This window comes from Anoplopoma fimbria, chromosome 4 (genome assembly GCF_027596085.1).
Source record: "Anoplopoma fimbria isolate UVic2021 breed Golden Eagle Sablefish chromosome 4, Afim_UVic_2022, whole genome shotgun sequence".
Lineage (NCBI taxonomy): Eukaryota > Metazoa > Chordata > Actinopteri > Perciformes > Anoplopomatidae > Anoplopoma > Anoplopoma fimbria.
Window position 1 is genome coordinate 22,683,012 of NC_072452.1, and position 25,756 is coordinate 22,708,767.

Here is a 25,756-nt window from a genome sequence, read left to right on the forward strand (position 1 = left end):
CAGGAAGTAATGAATACAAGTGTAAATGCTCCATCAAGGTGTTGGGGTTTTACGGACAGGGCCGTTGGTTGCCATTTGCCTGAATTTAGCTCCCATGGTGACACATTTGAGAGGATTTTATTTGTGATATAAAGCGAACTATGAGTGTAACTTGCTTTGTATGAAGAAAAATAGCTGAAGATTAAGCAATCTATCCTTTTAGCAACACTAAATTAAATCAATATTTTCTCATCTAGCAAAGACATTTTGGTGCAAACTATAAATAGATGCGAGAAAACATTTTGTGATCTCCCTAGCAGAGTCTTTTACTGTTCAAAACATCCGGTCATTGCTTTATTTCTTAAGGTATTCAACAAATGTCTGACAAAGTCATTTATTGTTACGGTGGTGCTATGCTAACCTACAGGGTGAAATCATAAGCCGAACTGTATTTCAGTTTTCTACTCCGGATGCAACTATGGCAGGACCACCAGAACACGTTGACAGAGGGGCATAAATCTGATTTTCTACAGGAGTCTTAAGTGTGTGTGTGTGTGTGTGTGTGTGTGTGTGTGTGTGTGTGTGTGTGTGTGTGTGTGTGTGTGTTAGCAAATGCACCGAGGTTGTTATTATTCTCCCATGCCAAAACAAAACAAAACAAAACTTAAGAGTAACTGATCTGGTTTATTAAAAAAAAATCATGCCAAATGCACAAAGTTTGAACAGGCCCCAGAATAGCACGCTGAATTAAACAAACAAGCCTCTGCAAGACATGTTTATGCGATCTGATTATTGTTTTGTTGTACAGTATATGCAACAAGGGCAGCTGTTGTTCATGCATGGCACACCTTTAGAAGGTGAGAAGATTGAGACATGCCTTTGCAATCAAGAATTCAATATTGCACTTATGGGTCTTTGACACAATATAAACAGCTACGATTGCAAACTTAAACTGAAACAAACAAGAGGACTAAGAGAAAGACGGTGAAACTTTTGCTTGCGACCAAAGATGTATGGCTGATGAAGTGAACAAAGTCCACAGTGATGAAGCCGGCCGGAGTTTCTTTGCACGGTTTGCTACCGACAATAAAATGGCAAACAGGAGACCCTTTGTTATGACCTCTAGCCTTGAGTCCTGACACTTTATATGACACAGCATGTGAATAAAAGCCGTCAAACATTGGCTGCTGGGATGCTGACTGAGGCTTTGTGTTGCTCTATACATTCAGGATCCAGTAACCTGTCGCTGGCTCCCTGAGGTGACTGAAGAACCGTCACCAGGTGTGTATGGGTAATGAAATCAGTCCCAGCGGGGGGGGTGATAAAGGAACAACACAGGACTGGTATCAGTTCACTCCCGCCTTTTCAGCTCTCATTCCTGATCTGCCTCAGAGATTCTAGGTCAGTAGTGGCTTTTTAAAGACTTGATATGGGCCTCCAAGGAGTTTGGTGCCGCTAAATAGGTCTGCAATGGCGCCTGACACTCTTAAAGAGGATCTGTCGTTTCTAATACTAACTATAAGTAAAACATTTTGATAGTTTAGACACAGTATGGCAATAACTACACATGAAGACATATCAGGTTGTCAGTAAGATAGCCAGAGTCGAAACATTCAAAAAATACTAGTCTCAAACTAGACGCATTAAAAAAAAACCTGACATTTTCTACTCTTTATAGAGTGTACAATTATGTTGTTATTGTCTTCTTGGTTGTATGGAGGCGGACAGCCAAGTCACAGCAATGAGACATGCATTAAAATACAGCGCTATAAATGATAGGTGGACCGGTTCGGCCAAAACAAATGCAGTGTTGGAGCTATTGAAGATAAAATGAGCATCCAGGGATTCAACATTATAGTTCAGCCAATACCACTATCTAATATGCCTACTATATAACTATTCACGCTGACAAATATTGACCCTGCCATTATTAAGAGTCTTAGTGCAGGTGCTACACAGGGAAAAGATTAAGACATATCTTGTTTCAGGTGGTTAATTGTTTTTTTTCCTTCTTTATTCTGCTGGAAATCCGATATTTAAATTAGGTTTCACTCGAGTTCTATGAAACGTCTCCTAATGTCATCAATAGGTATAACAATGGACCAATACGATGCTGATGCAGATCCTTTTTAAAGTTGGTAACTGAGCAATTCAAGCATAATGATGCTTCTCAGAAAATATGTCCTGAAAACATTCACTCCAAATTGATAAAGGTTCTCTGTAAGATATTCATAGCATTTATATAGCAGCAAACAACAATTTGCTGCGTAATTGTATTGTGGAGTAATGTCTACCTGAGCAGAGAATAAAGTCACTCTCCCTTTGTGTGTGTTGTTAAGTTTCTCTGTGCTTTGTTTACATAGCCGGACCAGCCGCACATGCGTTTTAGTGGACTTTAGCATGGCCCATTGGCTAGCTCAAGGCCCATTGGCTAGCTCAAGGCCCATTGGCTAGCTCAAGGCCCATTGGCTAGCTCAAGGCCCATTGGCTAGCTCATGGCCCATTGGCTAGCTCAAGGCCCATTGGCTAGCTCAAGGCCCATTGGCTAGCTCATGGCCCATTGGCTAGCTCATGGCTGGCGCTCAGCACTGCGCTCATACTGCTGTTACAGATGATAAGGCCTTTCCGTTGGACGGCGGTAATGTTGCAGTTGTGGTGGCATTAGCACGCGGGCCGCCAGCCCAACTCTCGCAAGGCAACCCCCCCCTGAAAATTGAATTCACCCCCTTTAAATACAGTTGAGTTGAACAGTAAAAAAGTAGCCCAAACACAATCTCAATCAAACTAGAAAGAAAGCAGTCTAAAAAGCTAAAACAATTACATTAAGGCAATGTGGGTACACTATGTATAAAGCCGCATATTTTATACATAATACTCATGTTTTAAACTCTTTTTTAAATACGTTTTAGTAGAAAACTACGAACAAAATAAAACAGAATGAGATTCATGTCAACTGAGAAAAATACAAACAGGTGGCAAATAAAAGGCGTTGAGATTTCTCTGCGTAGCCCACAACAATAGAATTAAAAATAGACTGCAACCAACAAAAGATCCAATATAGAGGCATATTGCCATCGCGTTTTCCCTCGGCCAACACTGATAGTATTTCCTGTTATCTTGGAAGACTAAGAAAACAGGTAAATATTCACCTTCAAGATGCTGAAACCAGATATTTACCAGGACTTACATGTTTAATTTATCATAATTATATGCCAATTGAAAAAGTGACTAATCATCTCAGCTCTACAGTCAACATTGGTTGTCAGAGTTGATCAGGGTTATAAGGGTAGCACTCAATGTGTCAATGAGTAAATGAAGAAAGAGTAGGGGGGGGCCACCGCCCTGTTATCCCTCTCAACGCCCCTGCTCCACTGAATCATTCACCTCGTGCCACAGCGAGCTTCATATCACATTTTTAAGCCTTTATGTAAACCTGCAAAGCTGTGAAAGCATTCCACCGACATGCAACAGATAATCAGCCAGTCATCAGTGTTTTGAATGCTGACAAGAGGACAGCTCACTCACTGCAGGATGACAAAGTGAAATGCAATGGAGGGGGGCAGGCAAGTGTCGTGAACAAAACCTTGTCTGTGTGATCATTGTACACCAGGCTCGCAATCAGGCAAAAATCCATTCCACATGATGCATTCATTGTTTTCAGCCAAACACGTATCAGGCCCCACCAGCAGCCACCGCTACTGTACAATGGCCCTCACCAAAAACAACTGAAAGCCTGCTGCAACATTTAAGAGGGACTAGTACAACTATGTGCAGTATCCAACAGATTGATTGTAGTCTATACATCATAAGAGATCAAGAATGAAAGTTTCTATTCTGAAGGTAGTTTTTAACTCAGTATTGGGGTTCAGTCACAAGTTAGGACAGGAATGTGATATTGCAGAAGATTAAATACCAATAAATTAAATATATTCACAAAAAAAAAAAAAAAAAATGCATTTCTGAGCATGAATCACACTTTAACTCAACACAGGAACTTTTCACAGGATTATAGATTTTGTCATCATTTAAGTCAAATTATTGCAGAGTGGGTCCACCTGGTGACAACAGGTGACGAAGCAATAAATCCCCCCAAAAAAAGAAAAATGCAGTTTATAGGAGAATCCGCTGCAGATACAGGCTGCAAACCAGTAACCAGGGCCACACAAATGACAACAAAACACCTTGCAAGAAAAGGTTAAGCAAAGTGCTGAACATCATTGATCAGTGTGGTGATGCTCCCCGGGACTCACCTCTATCCATCTCTGCGCCTCCAGAAACGCGGAGTCTGCGGCCGACTCGGTCACCGGCTGATGATGCTGATGAGACTGTCCTATGTCTGCAACCGGACTTGCCATTGGCGAAAAAGCTGCTGCGCTCTCCAACTATTAAAGCTTATTTTAAAAAAAATAAAAAATGAAAAAAAAAAGGTGTGAAAAGCAAGCACAGTTATTCCACCGAAATTAGAATTGAACTGTGTCGGGCAGCAGGTTGTGTTGCAGCAGCAGCAGCAGCAGCACCGGTGAGGAGAACGAACCAGTTGCTGCTCTCCAGTGTCGCTCCTGTTGGAGTCTGTGGGCAGAGAACCAGCGTCAAGACAGCCACAGTCACTCATATGGCTTCTGGTGAGACCCTTCGAAATAAAAGCCTGATAACATACTGCATAACTGGGGGGGGGGGGGGGGGGCATTCAAATAAAACAAATGTTATGTTTTATCTTTGAAGACATTTCTTAGATTCTTCAAAAACTCTTTTTTTCCAACTGAAATGGAAAAAAAAGATTCAAATTTCTGCTGCGACTCTCAAATTAAACGCAGACGGCAACTGGAAGTGAATGTACATTACATTATTACATTACATTACAGTCATTTAGCAGATGCTTTTATCCAACGCGACTTACAATAAGTGTATTCAACATAGGTATTCAAGAGAACTACTAGTCACCAGAAGTCATAAGTGCATCTCCTTTCTTAAACAAGCATCTTAAAGCATAAACCAGAGCAAAAGTACAGAAACAAACTAATACGAATACAATAAGTGCAAAAATACGAATAAATAAGTGAAACAAACTAATACGAATACAATAAGTGCAACAAACTAATATGAATAAGTGCAACAAACTAATACGAATACAATAAGTGCAAAACTAAACTAATAAACAAACTAATATGAATACAATAAGTGCAGAAACAAACTAATATGAATACAATAAGTGCAGAAACAAACTAATACGAATACAATAAGTGCTAATGTACGTAATTTTTTGTCGGGAGACAGGTAACCGGAAATTACATAGGAAATTATCACTTAACTAACTGTTAAATGGGATATAATAAACACTAGAAAATACTATGAATAATTATTGAATATTTTTGTTTTCTATTTCTTTGTTTGAACTGCATGTATTTAAAGGACATTTTGGAAATGCTTTTAAAAAAAACCCACTTAGTTAGCAAGGTTTTTAAAACGCATGAATACTAAATTAATAATTTTATAACTTGTTGTCAGTGTTATTATTGCTCATTGTACTCCACTCCACCAGCCATTTGTTTATGCTCTTATTTTGAATGCAAAATCCGCCTGGCTTCCGGTAGTAATCTACCTGTTACTGGCTAACTTGACGCAGCTGGACTGACAGGACTTGCACGCCGCAGTATGATCCGCTCCATTGGCCAAAAATACACAGAGCACCGCCGCTCCATCGTCAGCCAATGAGGGCAGCAACACACCGGGGATCTCACACCCATTTTAACTATCTGGGCCAACTGAGAGAGAACAGAGTTCACTGATTCAGAGCAAAGGTGCCCCAAAAAAATATCCCCAGTCATTGATCATTATGAGGCAATTTATAAAATGATACTACTTAGAAAATGTATTCAATTTTGTTTATTAATATATGCTTATATCTATTTTTAATCATAAAAACAAATGTAAGATTCTGCAATTAAAAAGTGGGGTAAACTACATTCACAGGTTTCATTCTACAAGAAGTTAAATAGGCAGACTTAATGAAACATTGGAAATGACTATGGTGGGAAAACTTTTCTAAATTGCCCCATTTATTTAGTCTTAAACACAGCTCTATCATTTTGAATTAGAACATTCTTATAATAGTAAACTCAAATTCAATTCTTCCCTCAGTCAGTAAAATCATAGTTCTTGTTGTTAAGGCAGTTTTTGAGGACATAAAAGGACCCTCTGGAATGAAACATGACTCTCCCTTTCACTTGAAGCTCAAAGATTGTTTTGAAATATGTAATCTGCAATTTAATTATGATATATCCTCTGCTTCCCACCTGTAAACATGATCAGTTGTGTTTGCTGAGATGCACAGCCAAGCAAGATCGTGGATTCAAATCAAGTTTTTGTTCCCCCTGTGGTCCTCTTAAGTCTCCATAAGGACATTTATGGCAGCATTTAAAGTGAAATACATTCCCTCTGTGGTCAATTAGATAATGAAATAAACAGCTTACATAATAAGTCAGCACAATCAGGGGTATTTCTTTAAAGGAGAGGCCACCCACAAACAAATTTCACCATCTTTAAGCACAACACAAAACAACATTAGAAGCCATTACTTTATGAAACTGTGACCACCAAACAAGACTTTTCCAGGTCCTGCAGACACAGAAGTTTCCCCACATGCCTGGTGATATTCTCACACATTTGCTGACCTCTTGTGGAGTAATGCAGCAGTACTGACATGCAGGAGGAGGAGCTTCAGGCAGACACACTGTGGGAGTTCATTTGTAATGATTCACCCGCCACTCCTCTCTCCTGTTCCTCAGGCTTTGATTTCCTGGATACCAAAAGCAGTTCAGTGGATTTCTTTCATACAATCTTTGTCCCACAGTGACTCTGTTTAGGAGAATAAATGATGGTCTGTTTTTCAGGAGGCCGGTTGTTTCCTTTATGCTGCTCACCTTCTTGACTTCCAGGAGTGACAGTCCCATCTGTGTTTGACAGGACACACTCTCTGCCTGGACGGGCAACAGGGCAGTTTGGCAAGTATTACACCTTTACTGCATATATGCTAACACTTCTGTCTCAGGAAATACAAAGAAACATCATTGTTAGAATTTCATTTTCTTTGTTGAGAATGTTTTAATAAACTACTAGAATCCACATTCTTCCAATGTTGTACTATAACACCATTAACTTAGTATTCAGTCATTTTTTTTATTCAATTCAAGATGCATTAACCTATAAATCAAGGACAAAGATGAATAAGAAAAAAACTGCAGGAGTTTTAATAGAAAATGTATTAACATTATTTATATGTGTCCTATATTCTTGGCAGAAAGGATCTAACTTTCTGCTATTTTGATTTTTGAACAGTTACACTGTTTCATTTGCATGGTTGTTTATTATCTTCAGGGCTGTTATACATATTTATGGAACTACAATGATAGACATTCAGCTCACACAATAGTTTTTTTAACATGCAAAGGGGAAAATAGTCAGTTAATTTACTGTTAGAAGTTGGTAAAATTGCCACCATATAACGTTAAGTATTGACTCTTTGCAGGATTCCCATCAGTCAGAATCCTAGTGTGGTGTTCAGAGAAGATTTATTTCACACTTCCTCTGGTATTTCATTGTAAGCAGAATATGCAGGCTTTATGTCTCTTGTTACTTATATTTTCCTGCATTTTAGAGTTGTAATGATTTAGAATTTTAACCGCTCCTGCAAACTGAAATACCATAAAGTGTCTGCAGGGGGTGCCAGAGCGCAGTCATTTTTTTTCTTTTTGCCAGTTAAAGAGAATTATAAAGAATACAAAACATATATTGCTTAATGCATTCCCTAATGCTATTTATTATTCCTGTTAATTGATATGTAAGGTTGAGTATAACACCTTAATTTTGACAATTTTATCTGTGTATCACCAATAATGGTAATAATACCTAGTCATAATAACTGGATAAACACATACTGTATGCTGATTGTCACAGTGTTTCCTGCAGTCATAATTTCCCCAAAATTCTATTTAAGACTACAGAAGAATCAAGTTTGATACAGTGAATGTTGCAACTTTTGCATGCCAACATACAAAAAAAACGTTTGAATTTCTCTTTAACTTATCTTCTAACCAATATAGAATCAGAAAATACCCTCGTAATTTGTGACAAAAAGGCTGCATTGATACAAAATTCAGAGCTGGGATTCCTTGAGAACTGGAACAGAGAAGTAGAACTAGAACTAGAAAAGAACTCAAATCTAATTGATATGAAATGCGACACTTTTCTAGAATCTCATTATCTCTCCTGATTCTCCTCCTTTCATTCTGCAGGTTTCCACCCTTCTTCCTGTCTCCATCACAGCTTTTTGAAATGTGGCTCGTGGTCGCTTCCGTCCCGCTGCTTCCCGCCCTCATCATGGTATCCAGTCGTTATCGAGTCAAAGTTTTCTCGCTGTGCCGTCGAGCTCTGTCCTGGGCGTTGAGGCTGCTGAGAGGGAAAGTGTGTGTGAGGAGCACCCATTCCTTTGTGTTCTCCAAATGCACCCATGGCAAAGCCGACAGCGTCCTGGAGACCTTTGACCTCTACGCCGAGAGTCACCCGTCTCTCTGCATCGGCCCACAGATTGGTCAGTATGCAGAATCACTTACATCAGTGCATTAAGGTACAAGGAAGGAATTGTCTTCATTAATCAGGGCAACGGATTTGTATTAAAATTTCACACCTTTAAAGCTGCTTAAAGTCTTTGTAACTCTTAAAATGAACACTGGGAATTTGGTATTTCTCTCGACTGTGTCACATCATTTTCTTTGTATAATATTTGACATCTAACTGCATATCTATCTCCTCACATTATAGTAATAATACACCACCTAAGTTTTTCCGTTACTGTATTTGGCCCACAGGTGATTTGATTGAAAAACATTACATTTGCAATACTAAAATTATTAAACACTTTATTAAAAAAGTTTAAAGAAAGTATTAGTCTGTTTATATCATTTTTTAGTTATTGTGGATTTTTAAAGTTTTTTTAACTTATTTATTATTATTTACTGTCTTATTACTTATTTACTTATTTATAATACTTGTTTTGATCTTGTTTTTTTTTACTTATGTCTCTTGTTTGCACTATCATCTCTGCTGCTATAATCCTGCAGATTTCCCTGCTGTGGGACTAATAAAGGACTATTTTATCTTATTTTATCTTATCTTATCTTATCTTTCTGTTTGAAAAGTCATGTCAAGTGTAACAAATCGTGCTCTACATTATAAAATAATCAGTGTCAGGTCATTATTAGTCACAGATATGAAAAGGATCAAGTTCAGCATCACCTGTCCTCTCTCCTGTAGGTGAAGCACTGGATGAAGCAGTGAGGCGCCTCCATCCCTCCCGGTCGTTGGAGCTGGGGATGCACTGTGGCTACAGCTCTGTCCGCATGCTGCGTCTGCTGCCTTCTGCTGGCAGACTGGTCACAGTGGAGCTGGACCCACTCACAGCAGAGCTAGGGGAGGAAATCATACTGGTGGCTGGATTCAAACACCCCCAGGTACACCCAGGGAGCAGGGGCGCCGCTAGGGATTTTGGGCCCCATGAAAAGAATCTTTACAGGGCCCCCAACACAGCGGCAAAATTTTTTGATGCTATTTTACATACAATTATGCATTTTAATGGTATTTTTGACTATCATTACCATATTTGTGAAAGAAGAACAGCATGACAGTTGACATGTACAGTAGGGGAAGAACTGAGCACTCTGAATACTAACTCACTAACTCTGATTTTTTCTGTATTATAATTTTTTTCATCATCATTAGGGGCCTCTCTGGGCCCCCTCCATCATGGGCCCCTAGAATCCGTCTCCTTTACCCCCCTTTTCGGCGCCCCTGCCAGGGAGGATGAGCTTTTTAACTTTACTGCACTTAAATAAAAGATAAAGTGACAAACAAACAGGAAAGCTAATTAAAACTGAGGGATTCTTACCTCTCTTCTGGTGCTCCTCTGGTTCTTTGTAGTTCCAGGTGTTGACATCCAGCTCAGCGGAGGCCATCCCAACCTTGCATTCATTTCTGGAGCTCAATCAGGGGACCAGCGAGGGTCTAAATCTGGTTCTGATGGACCATGACCCCGAGCAGTACCTCCCAGACCTGCTGGCTCTGGAGAAAGAGGAGCTCCTCTGCCCCTCTGGTTGCTCCGTCCTCCTGACCTACAGGAACCAAAGAGCCGGAGATCGCAGAGAAATCCTGGGTCACGTCAGAGCGAGGCCCGACTGCTACAGCGTCAAGTCAGAGCTTCAGTTTATGATGGAGATCTTCTACCAAAAGAAAAGCACGAGGATAGATACATGAAAACTAAATCTAAAGATGAGGGTGTGTGCTTTCAGTTTGTGTGGACAATAAACCAGTAGTGTTAAATACTTCTATATTCTATATAAATACACCTTCTCTTGTTTACTGCAGGTCAAAGAATTTCAGGATGAAAAAAATATGCTGAATAACTGATTTTCAACAAAACTATTGTTGGAAAATTACTTTTTAATTTTTTCTTTCCTGAAGGAAATTGTTAATGAACGTGATATATATTACAATATCATTATGTAAAACAGTATTCATTCTATAAACTACTATATCTGATGGTAATAATTAACGGCCGAAAAGGAAAGTTTGTATATTATTACGTATCTTTTATTACTTCGGTTGCCTCATCATATATTGGCCCCCAAAGGACAAACAAGATAAGATAATCCTATTAGTTCCACAGTGGGGACAGCAGCAAAAGGGGATAGAGCAACAACAGCACAGAAAATAAAATAAATATATAATATATAAGTAAACAGTTAAAAGCAAAATATAATAATAAGTGGACAGACTGATCTGCTAAATTAAGAATAAGAAGAAATAAGAAGTGTTGATTTATGTAGTGTTTAGTATAAATTCATAATAAATATCTGTGAATTGTCAGATTTGGTATTTGCAATAACCCATAACGATTCCAAAAAAACACACAGGTAGAGAATAATCAAAATACTACTTCCTTTTGTTTGTTATAAAAAAAAAAGAAAAAAAGAAAGCTGCTTACACAATCAGCTCACCTCACAACAAAGGAAACAAAGAAAACTGACTCGATGTAGAGCACAGAGAAACCACCTGAGGGCGCTCTCTGCTTTTTAAAAGAATAAGAACTCAGTCGTTGCTCCTGGTTTGACAAAGCAAACCTTTAAAGGGAGATACCACCCATTTAAGAACGTACATGTTATCCCTCCAGGACATATCAATATGCAAACCTAAGGAAATGTAACCTTTGAGTTTGTGACGTAAAAACACTTCATGTGTCCTGATTCATTCATGACGAGGACGATGATCCACATCAGACTTGTTTTGACGCACACTCCCTCTTGTGCATGTTGTGATATTTATTTCCAGACCCCAATGTCAATGTTTACAATTCAGAATAAAGCATTATTGAAGATGTTGCTCCCAGTCATTTTGTTACAAACATCAGCACGCCTGCATTAACCGGCCATAAAGTGTTAGACTCGGCGCTCCAGCATCCAGTGCATCTTAAATGAGGAGAATCACTGTTGTCCTGTGGGTCTGACTCAGACAGAGTTTTCTGAATGTGCCTCTAATGAAACTGCCGAGGCTTTCGAAAGCAGCAGGAAAGCCATTACATGGTTTAGAGACAATTTAGTGCGGCACTCAAATAAATAATATTGGTGCAAAAACACAATTTAATTAAATGCAGCATTTCCAAGAGCCGTGGGGTGGGTCTCGAATCGAGGTCATTATTGTTACACAACAGCGCGATTAAATGTAAAATTATACAAACTTAGGGAGAGCTCACTGCAGTTAAAGAGAGACAGGTAGAAAAAGAGAGTCGGGGGAAGTGGGGTAAATTGTCAGCTACTATAAATTAGACATGGAGATTAGGTAACACATGGTCAGAGATGAGGCCTTTGAAAAGCCATCCAGTTAAACAATTCACTGTGAACGTCTCCACAGAGGAACACGGGTAATGGAGCTGCATGAATACTTTATAATCTCATGCATGGATCATTATTTGCACAGCGGGAGAAGTGGCGATTCTATTTGCTGAACATGGAAAATAACACAGAAAAGGGTTGTTGTCTGCTCCCCGGCTGGTAATACAACTTCTGTTATTGAGAACTGCAAAAGCATAAACAACCATCTGATTACTATACAAAGTCTCATAATCAGCATCAAAATGTAACAAGTTTGATTCCAAATTAAGACGTGTAACTTTTGGAAAAAGGTGACGCCCACTCTGAGGAAGTGATTTCCTGCATGAAAGTGCTGAATATTATTATCACTAATTAACAATCTGGAGCGCTTTGCTTAGAAAATAGCAACATTCAGGGTGGGTGTAATCATCTGTGAGGATTAATCTTTTTTCATCCACTAAAAAGAGTTTTGCAATGTGTGTATTGGAATGAAAGAACTCGTGTTTTGATGACAACAAAGATTCAAGTCTTTGGGTTCTTTTTTTTTTTCTGGCAGAGTTTGTTGCCTCTGTAAATATTTACTGCAAGCTTCTGAATCACCAGTTTTTGAATTATGAATAGATCTTCCCATTTAATAAAGAAAAACAACATGGTCTAAATGACAGTAATTTGACTCAACTTTTCTTTCTGTTTCCCAAAATTAGATTTGCAAAAGTGAAAATAAAAGTAGGAATACTTGTTGGTTGCAGGATTTACATTTATTCCCAGCCCATTAATTCCTTCAAGTCACATGTTCACAAATATTTACGTACATCTATATATCTGTCTAGAATTTTGTTTTTTGTTTACCTTTCATGCTATTTGTCATGTTTACTAGTGGACTAAAGGTGGGAGGCGGGGGCAAAACTGAAGATAAAATACGATGAATGGCACTCTATATTGCCCTTCCAGTGGAGAAAACATGATGAAGTGCCCTCTAGGCTGCTCTTCCAGTAGAGAAAAGGTGACAAAGTGCCCTTAAGGTTGTATTTCCAATAGAAAAAAATGGGATTAAGTGCCCTCTAAGTTGCCCTCCTAGTGGAAAAAAACATGATGAATTGCCTTCTAGGTTGCCTTTCCAGTAGAGAAATAAGATTAAGTGTCCTCTAGAGTGCCCTTCCAGTGGAAAAAATGGGATGAAATGCCCTTTAGGTTCCTCTTCCAGTAGAGAAAACAGGATGAAGTGCCATCTAGGGTGCCTTTAAAGTGGAGAAAATTGAATGCAGTGTCCTCCTGGGTGCCCTTCCAATGAAGAAAAATGGATGAAAGGCCCTATAAGGTGCGCCTCCAGTGGAGAAAACTTGATGAAAGGTCCTTTAGGGTGCCCTTCCAGTAGAGAAAACTTGATGAAGTGCTCTCTAGCTCTGGAGAAAACTAGGGTGCCCTTCCAGTGGAGAAAACTTGAAAGTGCTTGATGAAAACTTGATGAAGTGCTCTCTAGGGTGCCCTTCCAGTGGAGAAAACGAGATGAAAGGTCCTTTAGTGTGCCCTTTCATTGGAGAAAATGTGATGAAAGGCACAGGGTGCTCTTCCAGAAGAGAAAACTTGATGAAGTGCTCTCTAGGATCCCCCTCCAGTGGAGAAAAGTGGATGTAGAGTCCTCTAGGGTGCCCCTCCAGTGGAGAACATGTGATGAAAGGTCTTTTAGGGTGCCCTTCCAGTCGAGAAAACTTGATGAAGTGCTCTCTAGGGTGCTCTTCCAGTGGGGAAAATGTATTGCATAGCCCTCTTGGGTGGCCTTAAAATAGAGAAAACATGATGCCATAGATGCTAGAAAACAAATTCTGCTTGCTGCCCTTTTTATGTTTTTCACCCCTGCACCTCAGAGTCTTGAGTGAGTCCACTGCTCATGTTGTTGTTTACATATTTGTCTGTATTTGCCTTCAACAGAGTGCAATGCACTGAGAGATGAATTTTTGATACTGGCAGGCATTTTGGAGACACTAGCAGAATTATAATAATTTCAGCAGTATTCAGCATTGCCCCAAATAGCCAGTGTGTGTATGTAATTACACAAAGTAGACCAACCGTAATGATTGCTCATTAGCTTCCACTGCCATCTCAGCCCAGAGAGTCTCCCAACTTCCCACAACACAAGTGTCAGAGCCAGGACGTGGTCAATTTCTCAGCTGTCAAAGATGATTTAACATTTCCTTGCGCTCCTTTCAGAGTACTACCAGTGTACACAGTGTTGTAAAATCAAGTGTAAACACCATGCTCTATGACCACCCCGACCTTCGGCCCTTCCTCCAATTTCCCTAAAAATTCCAACTTTAATGGGTTCAATTTCTGGGTTCCTCCTTCATCAGGCTTTGAACTGCTCTCTGTGCTACGGAGGCTGGAGAGCTGATGTAAACACAGATTTCAATTATAAATCAAACTCTAAAAGAGCGACGCTCCGCTGCCCTCGGGCCCTCTGCACAAAGGCCCAGCCTTCATACCCAAACAGCCCACATTGCACTGCTGGGAACTTACATTGCAAGCTATTCAGCAAGATAAATTCAAAACTGAGACAGAAACCTCTTCAGTGGCTGTGAGCGTCAAAGTTATGCAGAGAATGTTATGTTATATTTTTTTTCATATGCTCGCTGTTATACCGTCTATGACTCTTTATCCTTCTTTAAGCTTTTGCTGGATTTTGGTCACATTTGTATTTGTGTTGATTTACACAATTTGATCAAATTTACAGATTAAGATAGTTTTAGTAAGAAATTGTGTCCCTTTTTTTTTTTTACTTAAGATTTCATGCTAAATACTGCAAGAAGAACAAAATAATAACTTCCCCACCCTTCTGGTTATAGGAGTTGAGTCCTCCAAACTGACAGACATAATACATTGTCGCCCCTGCAGGATGGCATTGTTTGTCAGTTCCTTCCAAAATGTTACAATTGACCCTTAAAAAATGATTTATAGGACTATTGTCTGATCTGCCACGGCTATAGTTAGTTAGTGGTTTGAAAAATACTTCAATGAAGTTGAGTCATCTCAATAGCAAATGTGAAAATGATCTGCTGAGGAAGGCAGTGATGTGCAGTTGAAAACTCTGGAAATAAATCTTTTGTTAAGATTATTTTCTGAAACTATTAACTGATCTTTTGGACATTTACCGGCATAGCTATGTCAATGAGTGCTTGAGCAAAAACTTAAACGCAGACTCTGCGACAATGCAGCTGGTTATGCTCGGCAATGTTTGTTGCAACATAGCAAAACAGTTTCCGGCGGTTAAGGAGCAAAATTCACATAAATTTGAAGTCCTGTCTCTGGCCACCAGGCAAATGCAAATCCAACTTTCACTCTTCTTTTAGCTCTGTTTTGGTCTCCACCAAGTCCTGAGAGGACTATCTTACTCTTTTGCTGCTTAAAGCTCCACTGTCTTCACAAGCTAGTCGCAACATTGACCATTTGGTGCTGAGCAGGTAATGTGCGGTGGGTTTGTCAAAGCTTTTCCACTGAAAACAGACGGCAGATGTACCCGGAAACAATGCTATTGAGAGCGGTGAGAGTGAACCAAAACAGTTAAGTTGCGGTCCAGAAAAACAAACCACCTAGTTCAAAGACACTGACCCATAAGGCTGAGTGGAGCTGTCAGGTAATTATAAAAAGGTTTAAGCATTTGAACAACAAGCTTGTGCTGTCATTTTGTGAGGACAGTTTAAGGGAATACACTTCATAAAGTCACTTAGACCGAAGAAAACACACACAGGGACAAAAGACGTGAAGCTCTCACTTTTGAAAAAGCGTGAAATGAACATGACTTTTTTTTATTTCTTTTGTGATCAGTGGAAAAAAAAGGCTATCTGTGAGGAGCTCCACTGTGTCACAACACGTTAGTCTTAACTGAGATGATTTTTTTTGAGTCTACAATTACGACTGAAGACAACTGACTTGGCTTCACCTGCACCGCTACAATCTCCTATTTGTTTTTTTTACATCAGTGCGTTTAATTGCAGCGTAAACAATGTATATATATATATATATATATATATTTTTTTTACAGCAAAGTCATTTTAAATTCTCGCCTCAGTTCTTCTCAGGCAGTGAAGGAACAAAGCCTTCCCCTCTGCGTCTGGTTCATCAACTAGAGTGGGCTGAGTCAAAGGAGAAAGGAGACACTTGATGGCCTCTCCAGAGACTAGGGGACTTCTATATTTGGTTCACTGTGATAGGCTGTGATTATCCCTCAACCCCAACCTTTTTCAGGAGTGAGGACACAGCCTTATATTTATATCTACTAGTCTGTAGAGTTGTTTATAAGAGAGCTATAGGCTTGTTCCTACCTGTATCCACCTTTATGCGTCCGCACTGTGAAACTACAGTATATTGATATATATTTAAACATCTATATATCTATATGTCTACAGAAATCTCTCTCTCTCTATCTATATATATATATATATATATATAGCCATTATTTAAAAAACTATATTCATTATAAGTCCCTTTTGTTCTGTCCCTAAAACCTCCTTTCATCCTCACTTCTACCAAGTTACGATTATTAATGCTAAAATGTTGACATTGTCTCTATTACTAAGTGTGCTCATATGCTACTGGCAAAAGATTATTTGTAAAACTTACATGTAATAAGATTAAATTGACTAAATAAAACACTCCGAAATGCATCTGGTCACAGATTTAAGCTATTTTACATTCACTTAAACACACACTTGATAAAGGAAGCTTCAGTTAAACCTTGATCTCATTCAGGAGGTCAACTCCTTTTCTTTTACTTCTTTACTTCTTATCATTCTGATGAGTGTCAGCTATTGAAAAAAATGAAAACGCTCAGCTTCTCTCTTTTAATCTGTGGAGGGATCTGACAATGTGAAGTGACTCTACCACCCGCCTCTGACCCATACTTCAACCTGCAACACACACATATGCATTCACACACACACACACACACACACACACACACACACACACACACACACACACACACACACACACACACACACACAAAACCTCCCTGTGGAGAGAGGGAAGATTGAGAGAAAATAGACCTCCCACCGTGCGGTGTCTTAAGAGGGCTGAAGCCTCTCCAGAATGTACTTTCTCTGCTGCAGGTTGAAGAGGCCTCCTACGCTTGAGACTTTTTTTTTGTTACGGAGGAGAAGCAAGACATGCTGTCCATGTCTCATACTCCAGACCTTAAGAGCCCTTGCAAGGTGCAGAGCGAAAATTGGACAAGCACAACAACTGTCCTCACACATTTTCATTATGACATGAAATGGGGACAACATGGCTCCATTAGAACTACGAATAGCCAACATATTGTGCTTATTTGTTTCATTATTGTAGTACACACTTTAAAACTGTAGACTATAAATAAACCCTATTATATTTAGTTATTGACATTTTTTAATAGTTAAGCATTATTTGATTTCTATTCCAATTCATACTCCTTCCAGATCCAAATTTGCGATGCTAAAGGATTTTTATGTCATGGATTCGAAGAAAGTGAATGGTTTGCTAGTTGAAACACAACAATAAAGCTAGCAACATGCCTAGCAAACCAGGTTTATCTGCTTGATTTGTTTGCTAGCGATCTTAAACGTTAGCTTGGTTAACACCTAGCTACTATTATTACCTAGATAGTAGCATAATTGTACGGTTAAATTGCTGATAATCTAAACTGATATAGAAGGTTTAAAAATGTTAGTTCGACGCTAGCTAGAAGCTAATGTAGCTTTAAAGAAATTCTGCTGAAAGCTAACGCTAGGTACTTGTTAATTGATAACACAGGGGCGTTCCTAATTGCGTTTTTAGACAAAGCACAAATTGAATTTTAGAGGCAGCATATGCATACACACAATAAATAGAAAAACACAGTTAAGCGCAAATTGTTATGGGGCAGCTCGAACTTACTCGAAGCCTACTTATAGACCTACTTTTACTGCACAAAGTGAACTTTCTAATTTTGTTTCCTGCTTTATTATGTGATGTAACCGGGGCATAGTTGTTGTCCTGCAGGAACAGTTATTACACCGTATCATTGTGACAAAAAGGAAAAGCAATTCTGCTCAATTGGCCAATATAAGAGAGAGAGAAAGACACAGAGAGAGGGTTGATGAGGGAATTGGAGAGGGAATAATCTCGGTGAAGAGATGGAACAAGTGCAATTACTTCAATAAACGTACATCGACAGGACATTTTATTATCATTGACCTTTTATGTATTATTCAAGCATTTGCTCGGCCCCACCAGAGTCGAAAAATAGATTGGGGGACTGTGTGTGTGTGTGTGTGTGTGTGTGTGTGTGTGTGTGTGTCTGTGTGTGTGTCTTTGAATGCATGTAGCCAAATGTACATTCTCTCGTTCACTATGGATCGGACTCAACTGTTTTATTAATGGATCAATTGTGTTTCTACATCATCAACCTTCCAAAGCCCACTGAGGGCGTATCAATTTCAGCACAAAAAAAGGTGAGCCTGAGCAACGTGAATGCATTGATCTATAAGTTGCCAGGGAAAATAAGACATGAATGGACACTGAAAAGTTCTCACAGGTAAAGAGGAGAGGATTATTTGATTGAAATGCACAGTGGGTTTTCTCCATCACGTATGTAGACCCCATTTTAGTGAGAATATTATTCCAAGGTGATCAGTGAAATCAAAGGTGCGACATCTGATTTGATTCATTACATTAAAATTGAGACTTCAGTGTTGTTGGTTTTGACAGCCAGCAAATGAAATCGGTGTTGGAAGTTGTTTGTCTTCTGATACAGCAATTTTAAACATAATTGATATTTAAAACTGTAATCGGGACCCTTGTATCACGTGGTAGAAAAAGAAAACTGGTCACAAATGCTAACCAACGTGACTCCAATCATACTTTCCTTATGCTAGACATGCTAAAATGCTAACAGTAATACCTTTAACATGCTGATGTTTAGCTCGTATAATGTTTACCAGACTTTTATAAATTAGCATGTTAGCATGCAAACATTAGCAAATGAACACCAACCACTAAATAAAGGCTGATATATATGTTATTAATTTTGCTGGTATTTGATCAAAAAACAAAGTGTTGGTCACATTTCACCCGCTGAGGGCACTAGAGAAAAAAAAAAAGTGATCACCAAAGTTATTACATGTCATCCTCTGGGGACTATAATTGTTTGTATGTTATTTCCTAGCAGTCCAGCAATAAGTTGTTGAGACATTTCACTTATAATCACATATGTCTACCTCGTGGTGGTGCAAGATAGAACAATTGGGGATCGCCAAAGTCACAAGGAATCATCTTCCAGGGACAATGAATCCCTCTGCAAGATTGGAAGGCAATCCCCCTTCATGTTGTCAAAACACTGGACACCAACATTGCCTTTCCTAGATAACCTGTGTGTGTTGATGGAAATAGTCATTGTGTACAAAATGTATAGTGTTTGTAGGTTATAGTAATGTTAAAGTGTGTTCTCAGTTTAAAAAAAGGACCATGAAGCTAGATTTAATTTCTACCAATTGACCATATTAAAGATATATAGTGAATTCCTCTGAATGTTGCATAGTTTATCTAAATATACTGCATTTAATAAGATAATACCCTCACAAATACACCCCACACCTGCTCCATCCTGCCCACCACAAGAACAGGCCATGTAATGACCTTATTTCAAAATGGAGAGTAATTCCAACAAACTGCCATGGGTGGAGTAGAACCTGTTATGAAGCCACTGAGTTTATTTCCCATGAGTCCATTACTGCCAAAGTAGCCATAGATATATTACGCCTCGAAGCAGAATAAGCATCATGTGATCCATGACTCTTTTTTTTTTTTTTTTTTTTAATGATAGTTAGTAGTGTCAAAGCATTCTATGAAATTTAAATTCTATTCCTTAATATCGGACCGACACACTTGAATTGAGGCCATGTAGACGAATCCCTAATGGCATGAATTCACTTCCAGGGCCCTCGCTGTTTTTTTCAACCTCCGTCCTATTTGCTGTGGCATTTCTAGTGATTTCTGTGGAGATTCTCCTGCACGAAGCCCCTAATGACTGCTGTGAATGTCTAATCTGATGCATCGCCATGGTTTCTCTCATTTTGTTTGAGAATGGAGGACAAGTGCTCCTCGAACCTCCCCCGTGTAGACCCTCGTTTTTAAAAGCCCACATGAGAAGAGGAGGCAGCTTGGCTTGTCGTCCAAATGGACTTTTCATTACGACCCAGAATGGGTTTGGGTCACAGCAGCGGCACAGCTGATCAAATCTCAAACAATGAAGCAGAGCTGGAGCAAGGTCCATTCAGTCGCTGTTTTCTTTTGTTACTGATGTGATTCAAGGTGTGTCTGAGTGTGTGTGTGCTTGTGTGCTTATGTTGGATGGAGTATAAACAAGGGTGTGATCTGATGCATGAAGTATGTTATTGTGAAATGTGAACATTAGTTGATTATTATAAAAAGGTCATGAAGATGACACTGGTCAAGATGTTTTTTCTTAAAGTGCAGTTATCTCGTTTTCATCTTTACATATTTGGTTTTCTCAAGATCATCAAATAAAAAGTTTCCTTGCGATCACAAAACATCGTAAATATACAAATTGTCAACTCAACATGTTGTCAATCAGTGCATTCAATGCAATAATGATAAAAAAAAAAAAAAAAAGCATCCAAAAAAGCTTTTTGAAATGGGCCGAAAGTATTGCTATTCCTAAGAAAATATATTACGATTTAATAATTAGAAATATTTTGATGGATCCAAAATAACTGTTTTGTTTATTTCTGTATAATATATCAGATTTTTGTTTCAACAAGGCTTGTCACCCAATAGTATAACCACGTTGGTATCACTTGATATCTCTGTGTCATCAGCAATCAAGAGTCTCAGTTGTTGCCAGTTTGTGTGGAAAAACGGAAAGCACCCATCGTCACTCCTTCACAATCCTAAGTGTAAAAAAATTACAATATAGCAACTACCAACAGCCCTTGTCCTTACAACCTTAACTTACGTGTTAGTTAAGGTTTGCATTCCTGCAAGTGGACTTCATAAAGTAAATATTTCATCGCAAAAAACAATCTCACCAAAAGGTCCATTTAGTAGCTTTCAATTACATCCCTCCATTTCTATCAGCAGAATGTGTTTGCTCAGTTGTCATGGCCTCTTTGAGTCCATATCGACTTTAAAGCTGAAGTTCAAAGTTTATTATTGACCTTGAAAACGGCAGTTGAGAAAAAACAATCTCACCACATGGTCCATTTGTTGGCTGCTCTACCGCTTTAACTTGCACCTGCTGTACTTTCACAAATGTTCTGTAGTCTGATTTGCAGTTGAAAATGTGTGTTCATGCAATTTTGTACTTTGTTCTTTAGGGTTCAGTGTCCAATAACAAGTAGAGCATGAAAACAAAATCCAATGTTTATTGGGAAAAGGCTTCGTTACCTTCATCCTGCTAATGTGGCTGCTGTAGAGTCATTATGCTATGCTAGCTTTTCAAGCATAAGTAACTGCAGGTTATTATCAGATATCAAAATCCAGGTGCATATACCATAACACCATCATATTGTGCTGTATGCCCAGTTGCACGCCGGTGTTTGCTACAATAATATTAGAATTCCTCCTGCTATCTCTCTGCCCCCCATTTCATGGCCATTATCCTCTGTAAGCAAGCTGAGAGCAGAGTAGAACAACCCTTCAATACAAAATGTTCCCTTCTTTTCCCTCCACAGATTTACTGTAGTTCTTTGTATATGATGTGAGTGTGGCACTGGGACATTAAGTGGTTAGGGGTTGTAAATCAGATACTGATTAAATCTGAGTCTGAGCCGGAGTTTCTCCATTTTTCCTTGAGTGCAAAACTGACCTGATTTGGGTGATTTTCCTGACGGGGCTGTATATCACGGTGGGTGTAACTGCACTGTGCCACATTTCACACCATTAAAGCTATCTGTGGGTCTATTATACTTCAAAGGTACAGTTTCCTCGGTATGAGCATCATGTGACTGGAGAGCATCGCATTGTGTTGGCTGCATCTTTACAGGATATTGGAAATGCAGTCAGTGGTTTTCTATGTGGTCTTATCTAGAAATCCTTCTCTTTCTGTAAAACATGGATTTAAATAAGAGAAAGCCCCACATGCTTTGTTCCTTTTCTCTCGTGCAACATTTGATCAGGCAAGTGCTTTTTCTTCCTTATGAAAAGTCGGACCTGTCAAGGCCAGTTTGAAACAGAATACTTTTTCTCCCATTTTCTGTCTCTAGGAGGTAGAAGATCACGGTGATGCAGTATCTCAGGTTCCCCCTTTAATCAAGTAGATGTGGAAATAAAAATAAATCTTTTAATGAATCAATGCACTTATACCTCGAAAACTAGTTTGTGCTGTTATTAGTAGACGCCAAACTAGGAGGTTAAATGCATTTATTGTGAAATATTGTATGTAGGCCGCTTGTATTATTTATTCACCAAATAATACAAGTCATGGTCCCGCATTTCTTACATGAATGAAGCATTTCAAATTTGGAATACGGCATCAGCAGCTGAATTTAATGCGAATTCGACGTGACTCCAAAGGTGAATTATCAGTTCATCTATGTATCTTTTTCAATACCTATACAGTGAAAAAAGGTAAAATACAAAAGCAACTAATGAAAAGATCAAATCAGCAGCTGGCAGTTGCCAAAACTGAAATATGGTTGCCATCTTCAGTCGCCTTATATTTTGAGAAATTAAGATATTATGCTGTTTACTAAGGAAAATGTGACTTGGAATGTGTGTCCCTCAACTGACACCATCATTAGCTTGTCGATCATCTTTACTTCCAGAGATGACGTTCAATCTGTCATGATTCTGATGAGTCCTATCTCACATACAGCAGAAGAGCCTGGGAGACTCAAAAACACATCATGGTTCCAAATAAATAATATATCCATATCAAATATCACTAATGCTGCAAATATTTAGAGACATATATTTGTTTTTGAACACACGTTTTGCTGTTTGCTGTCCATATTTTGAAATGTTAGAAATTTGTTGCCGCTGACCAAGAATTGCTCACCAATTCTCTTCAAATAGTTGCCAATGGCAACCTAGCAACCCTTACTGTTCAGCCTAACAAGGTTTTAGAATAAAACACTGTTAACCTCACTCACAACACTTAATGAGACTCTAAAGAGCATTCGAATCTTGTAAAATGAATGGAAATCACTGCACTGTGTTTCTGAAAGCAATTAGAATTGAACCACTTGTATAGTGAGAATTGTTACCTGTTATTTCAAGATGTGAGTTCAGACTCAGTGTTGGACAAGTGAAGCTGTTTAATGATAACTTAACAAAGAACCAAAGAAAGAAAAATAAGAGATGAATTTCAACACCTTGATATATTAAATCTAATCAGATGTTTTATATCAACAACGGATCACGACAACGTTTGTGTAAAAGGAGAGTAATCAACTTTCTTTTCAGTTCCCCTCAGCTTTAAGGAGCTATATGGTATGTTTCAGCTAATTGTTTTCTTTTTATGGGCTGCAACTTTACTATTTTAGTTCACTCTCATAGCATCACTTTCAGACACAGTTCAACATCTAGTCTTGGTAATTCCTCCTGTCTAAGTCTGTTTCGCTCTAAACTTCTGATTTGTCACATGCAAAGAGATGAACAAAGTTGAGAGTACAATGTCATTTCAGCAAATCCAGCTACATCAATCAACAAAAGTGCAAAGTTGATCTCTTTTACAGCCGATTATTTGTCATTTAAGCTGGTAAAACATTGGTGTTTTTACATAAAAAAACTATCCTCAGTGCATCTCTACATAAAGCAGGTTACAGTTGCTTTGTTTCTGAGTTTACTCTTTCTGCCACATGTAAAAATAACATTGTTATTTTAACATAACAAGTTGTCATTGGAACTGCAATGTTTTCCACACTGGCTTCTAAGCTTTCAACTCACCCGTGTGCGAAGTCCCTTTAAAGCTTGTGTTAGAGAGCAGCTACGTGAATCTAATGAAACACTCGTTTAGTATTCACAAAGCATTTGGAATCACAATGCATCCTGTCGTCACAAGTAGAATACGGGGCTCAACCTTGTTTTTCATATTATCCGCATTGCTCCTCATTATCATATGTTACCTAGATATTCTTGTCAAGTGCAGACACCATAATAATCTGCGGACAATCGGGAAGACAGAAGCTACTATAATTAGACCGATCTGCATGCATGCTGTGTGTTTTGCACTGTTAGTTCTTGGATTCGAGATGCAAATTGGATCCCACAAAGCCTTAAGAGTCACCTAACGAACCTCTTAATGCAAGCTTTGATTGCGTTTCACTTGTCATAAAAAGTGATTTGAAAGCTCCTCTGTCTGCATTAAATCACCATAATGAAGCAAGACAAAAACGCCATGGCCATTAGCACATGGATTACATTTTTTAATCTGCTGAAGCTCATTAAATTGAGGCTCATGTGCAGGAGAGAGATTATTCAGAGGAGAAAGTGTTGTGCTTCTTTTAATATTAGACTGAACGTCGGTTGTTTACTACGATGAGATGGGATGTGGCTGTACAGTAACATACAGTGTCTGTGTTCACTGCAGTGCACTTTATATAGTGTGAACATGGCAACAGTAGATGAGCAACATTTCCCCAAATAAAACATTTATTTTGTGATATTTTTATATTCTAATAAAAGCCCTGTGATACAATGGCAACCTGTCCAGGATGCACCCAACTTTTAGCCCAATGCATGCTGGGATAGACTCTGGTTACATCAAAAGGGGTTGTTTAAAAGATGGTCTCTCTCATCAAATTTGCACCCCTTTAATTTCATAAAGAATTTGAAGATCTATTTTATTCAATAAAGTGGACTGGCTGATAAAATTTAGGTGAATAAATGTTGTGCTGATGTCTATTATGACTAATTTGAATGGGTTGTTCCATTAAAAAGGAATTGTTTTTTGAGAAAAGTACGAATTTATATAAGTTGGATTCTGGATTCTTGTCGTCACTGGGAGGTTTCAGGACAAAACGTGTTACTTAGTGAACTATAGATGTTCTAGCTGTCGCCCCCTGCTACCACTCTTTATGCTAGGCTAAGCTAAGCTAAACACCTCCTGCTCCTGCTTCATAATTAACCGACAGACATGAAACTGATATTGATCCTCTCATCCATGTCTCAGGGAGAAAGCAAAACATTTTTATTTCCCAGAAACGTCTAACTACGCCCTTAAGACATCCATTAAGAGGGAGGAGAGTGATACACCTAAGATGACAAAAACATGCAAAAAATGTCTTGAGTGCAAATATATTGGAAATGTTGTTTTAAAGCCTTTGTTCATTAATAATTGTGCAGCAGAAACCTCAACAAGTTAAATACCAAAAAGTAAAGTTCACTTTTTCAACGTGGATATTTTGGACCACTGATACCATCTGTAGGTGTGGTATGCTCTCTAAATGAAGACACCTAACGAGAACAGAAGCTGAACTCAGCTGTACAGCTTCTGAGAGCCTCCTTGCATTTTCTTACTTGTCTTTTCTGTAAATATTTCCGTCCCCGTGCAGCAGCTGCAAACATCGAGCAGTAACAACAGCTGACCTTGTGGGTCCTGACTCTCGACAGTGCTTCGTGTTTTTCTCTACGTTATTCCATAAATACGAGATAAGGGCCATGGCAGATCCCATGTGTAGCTGTGTGGTTAATTGAGACCTAGCATCAGTGACCCCGGCGTCGGCCCAAGCCCTCCATGCCACCGCCCATCACTCATGCTGGGTAATTGGTAGAACTGCAACCGCAGAGAGCAAAAAACTGAAGAGCTGTGACTGACAGAGTTCTGTTGAAGAGTCTCTTTTGGACAAAGGAGGTGTTTGCTTTTAGACAAGGTTTTATAAGGAAAGCTA

At 38.8% G+C, this 25,756-nt stretch overlaps 2 protein-coding genes across 2 annotated transcripts in view; one reads left to right on the top strand and one right to left on the bottom strand.

The window, feature by feature from the left end:
• Positions 1 to 4,334, bottom strand: part of LOC129089969 (LIM and calponin homology domains-containing protein 1-like) — an 80,556-nt gene extending 76,222 nt beyond the window's left edge. Inside the window, 1 exon segment of the mRNA XM_054597411.1 lies at positions 4,230 to 4,334. Coding sequence (XP_054453386.1) covers positions 4,230 to 4,334 — 105 coding nt within the window.
• A 3,942-nt stretch (positions 4,335 to 8,276) lies between these two features.
• Positions 8,277 to 10,284, top strand: LOC129089776 (transmembrane O-methyltransferase homolog). Its single transcript, XM_054597141.1, has 3 exons — positions 8,277 to 8,566; positions 9,289 to 9,485; positions 9,952 to 10,284. The coding sequence occupies exons 1-3, from the start codon at positions 8,311 to 8,313 to the stop codon at positions 10,282 to 10,284; spliced, it is 786 nt and encodes a 261-aa protein (XP_054453116.1). The 5' UTR covers positions 8,277 to 8,310.
• The last annotated feature ends 15,472 nt before the right edge of the window (positions 10,285 to 25,756 follow it).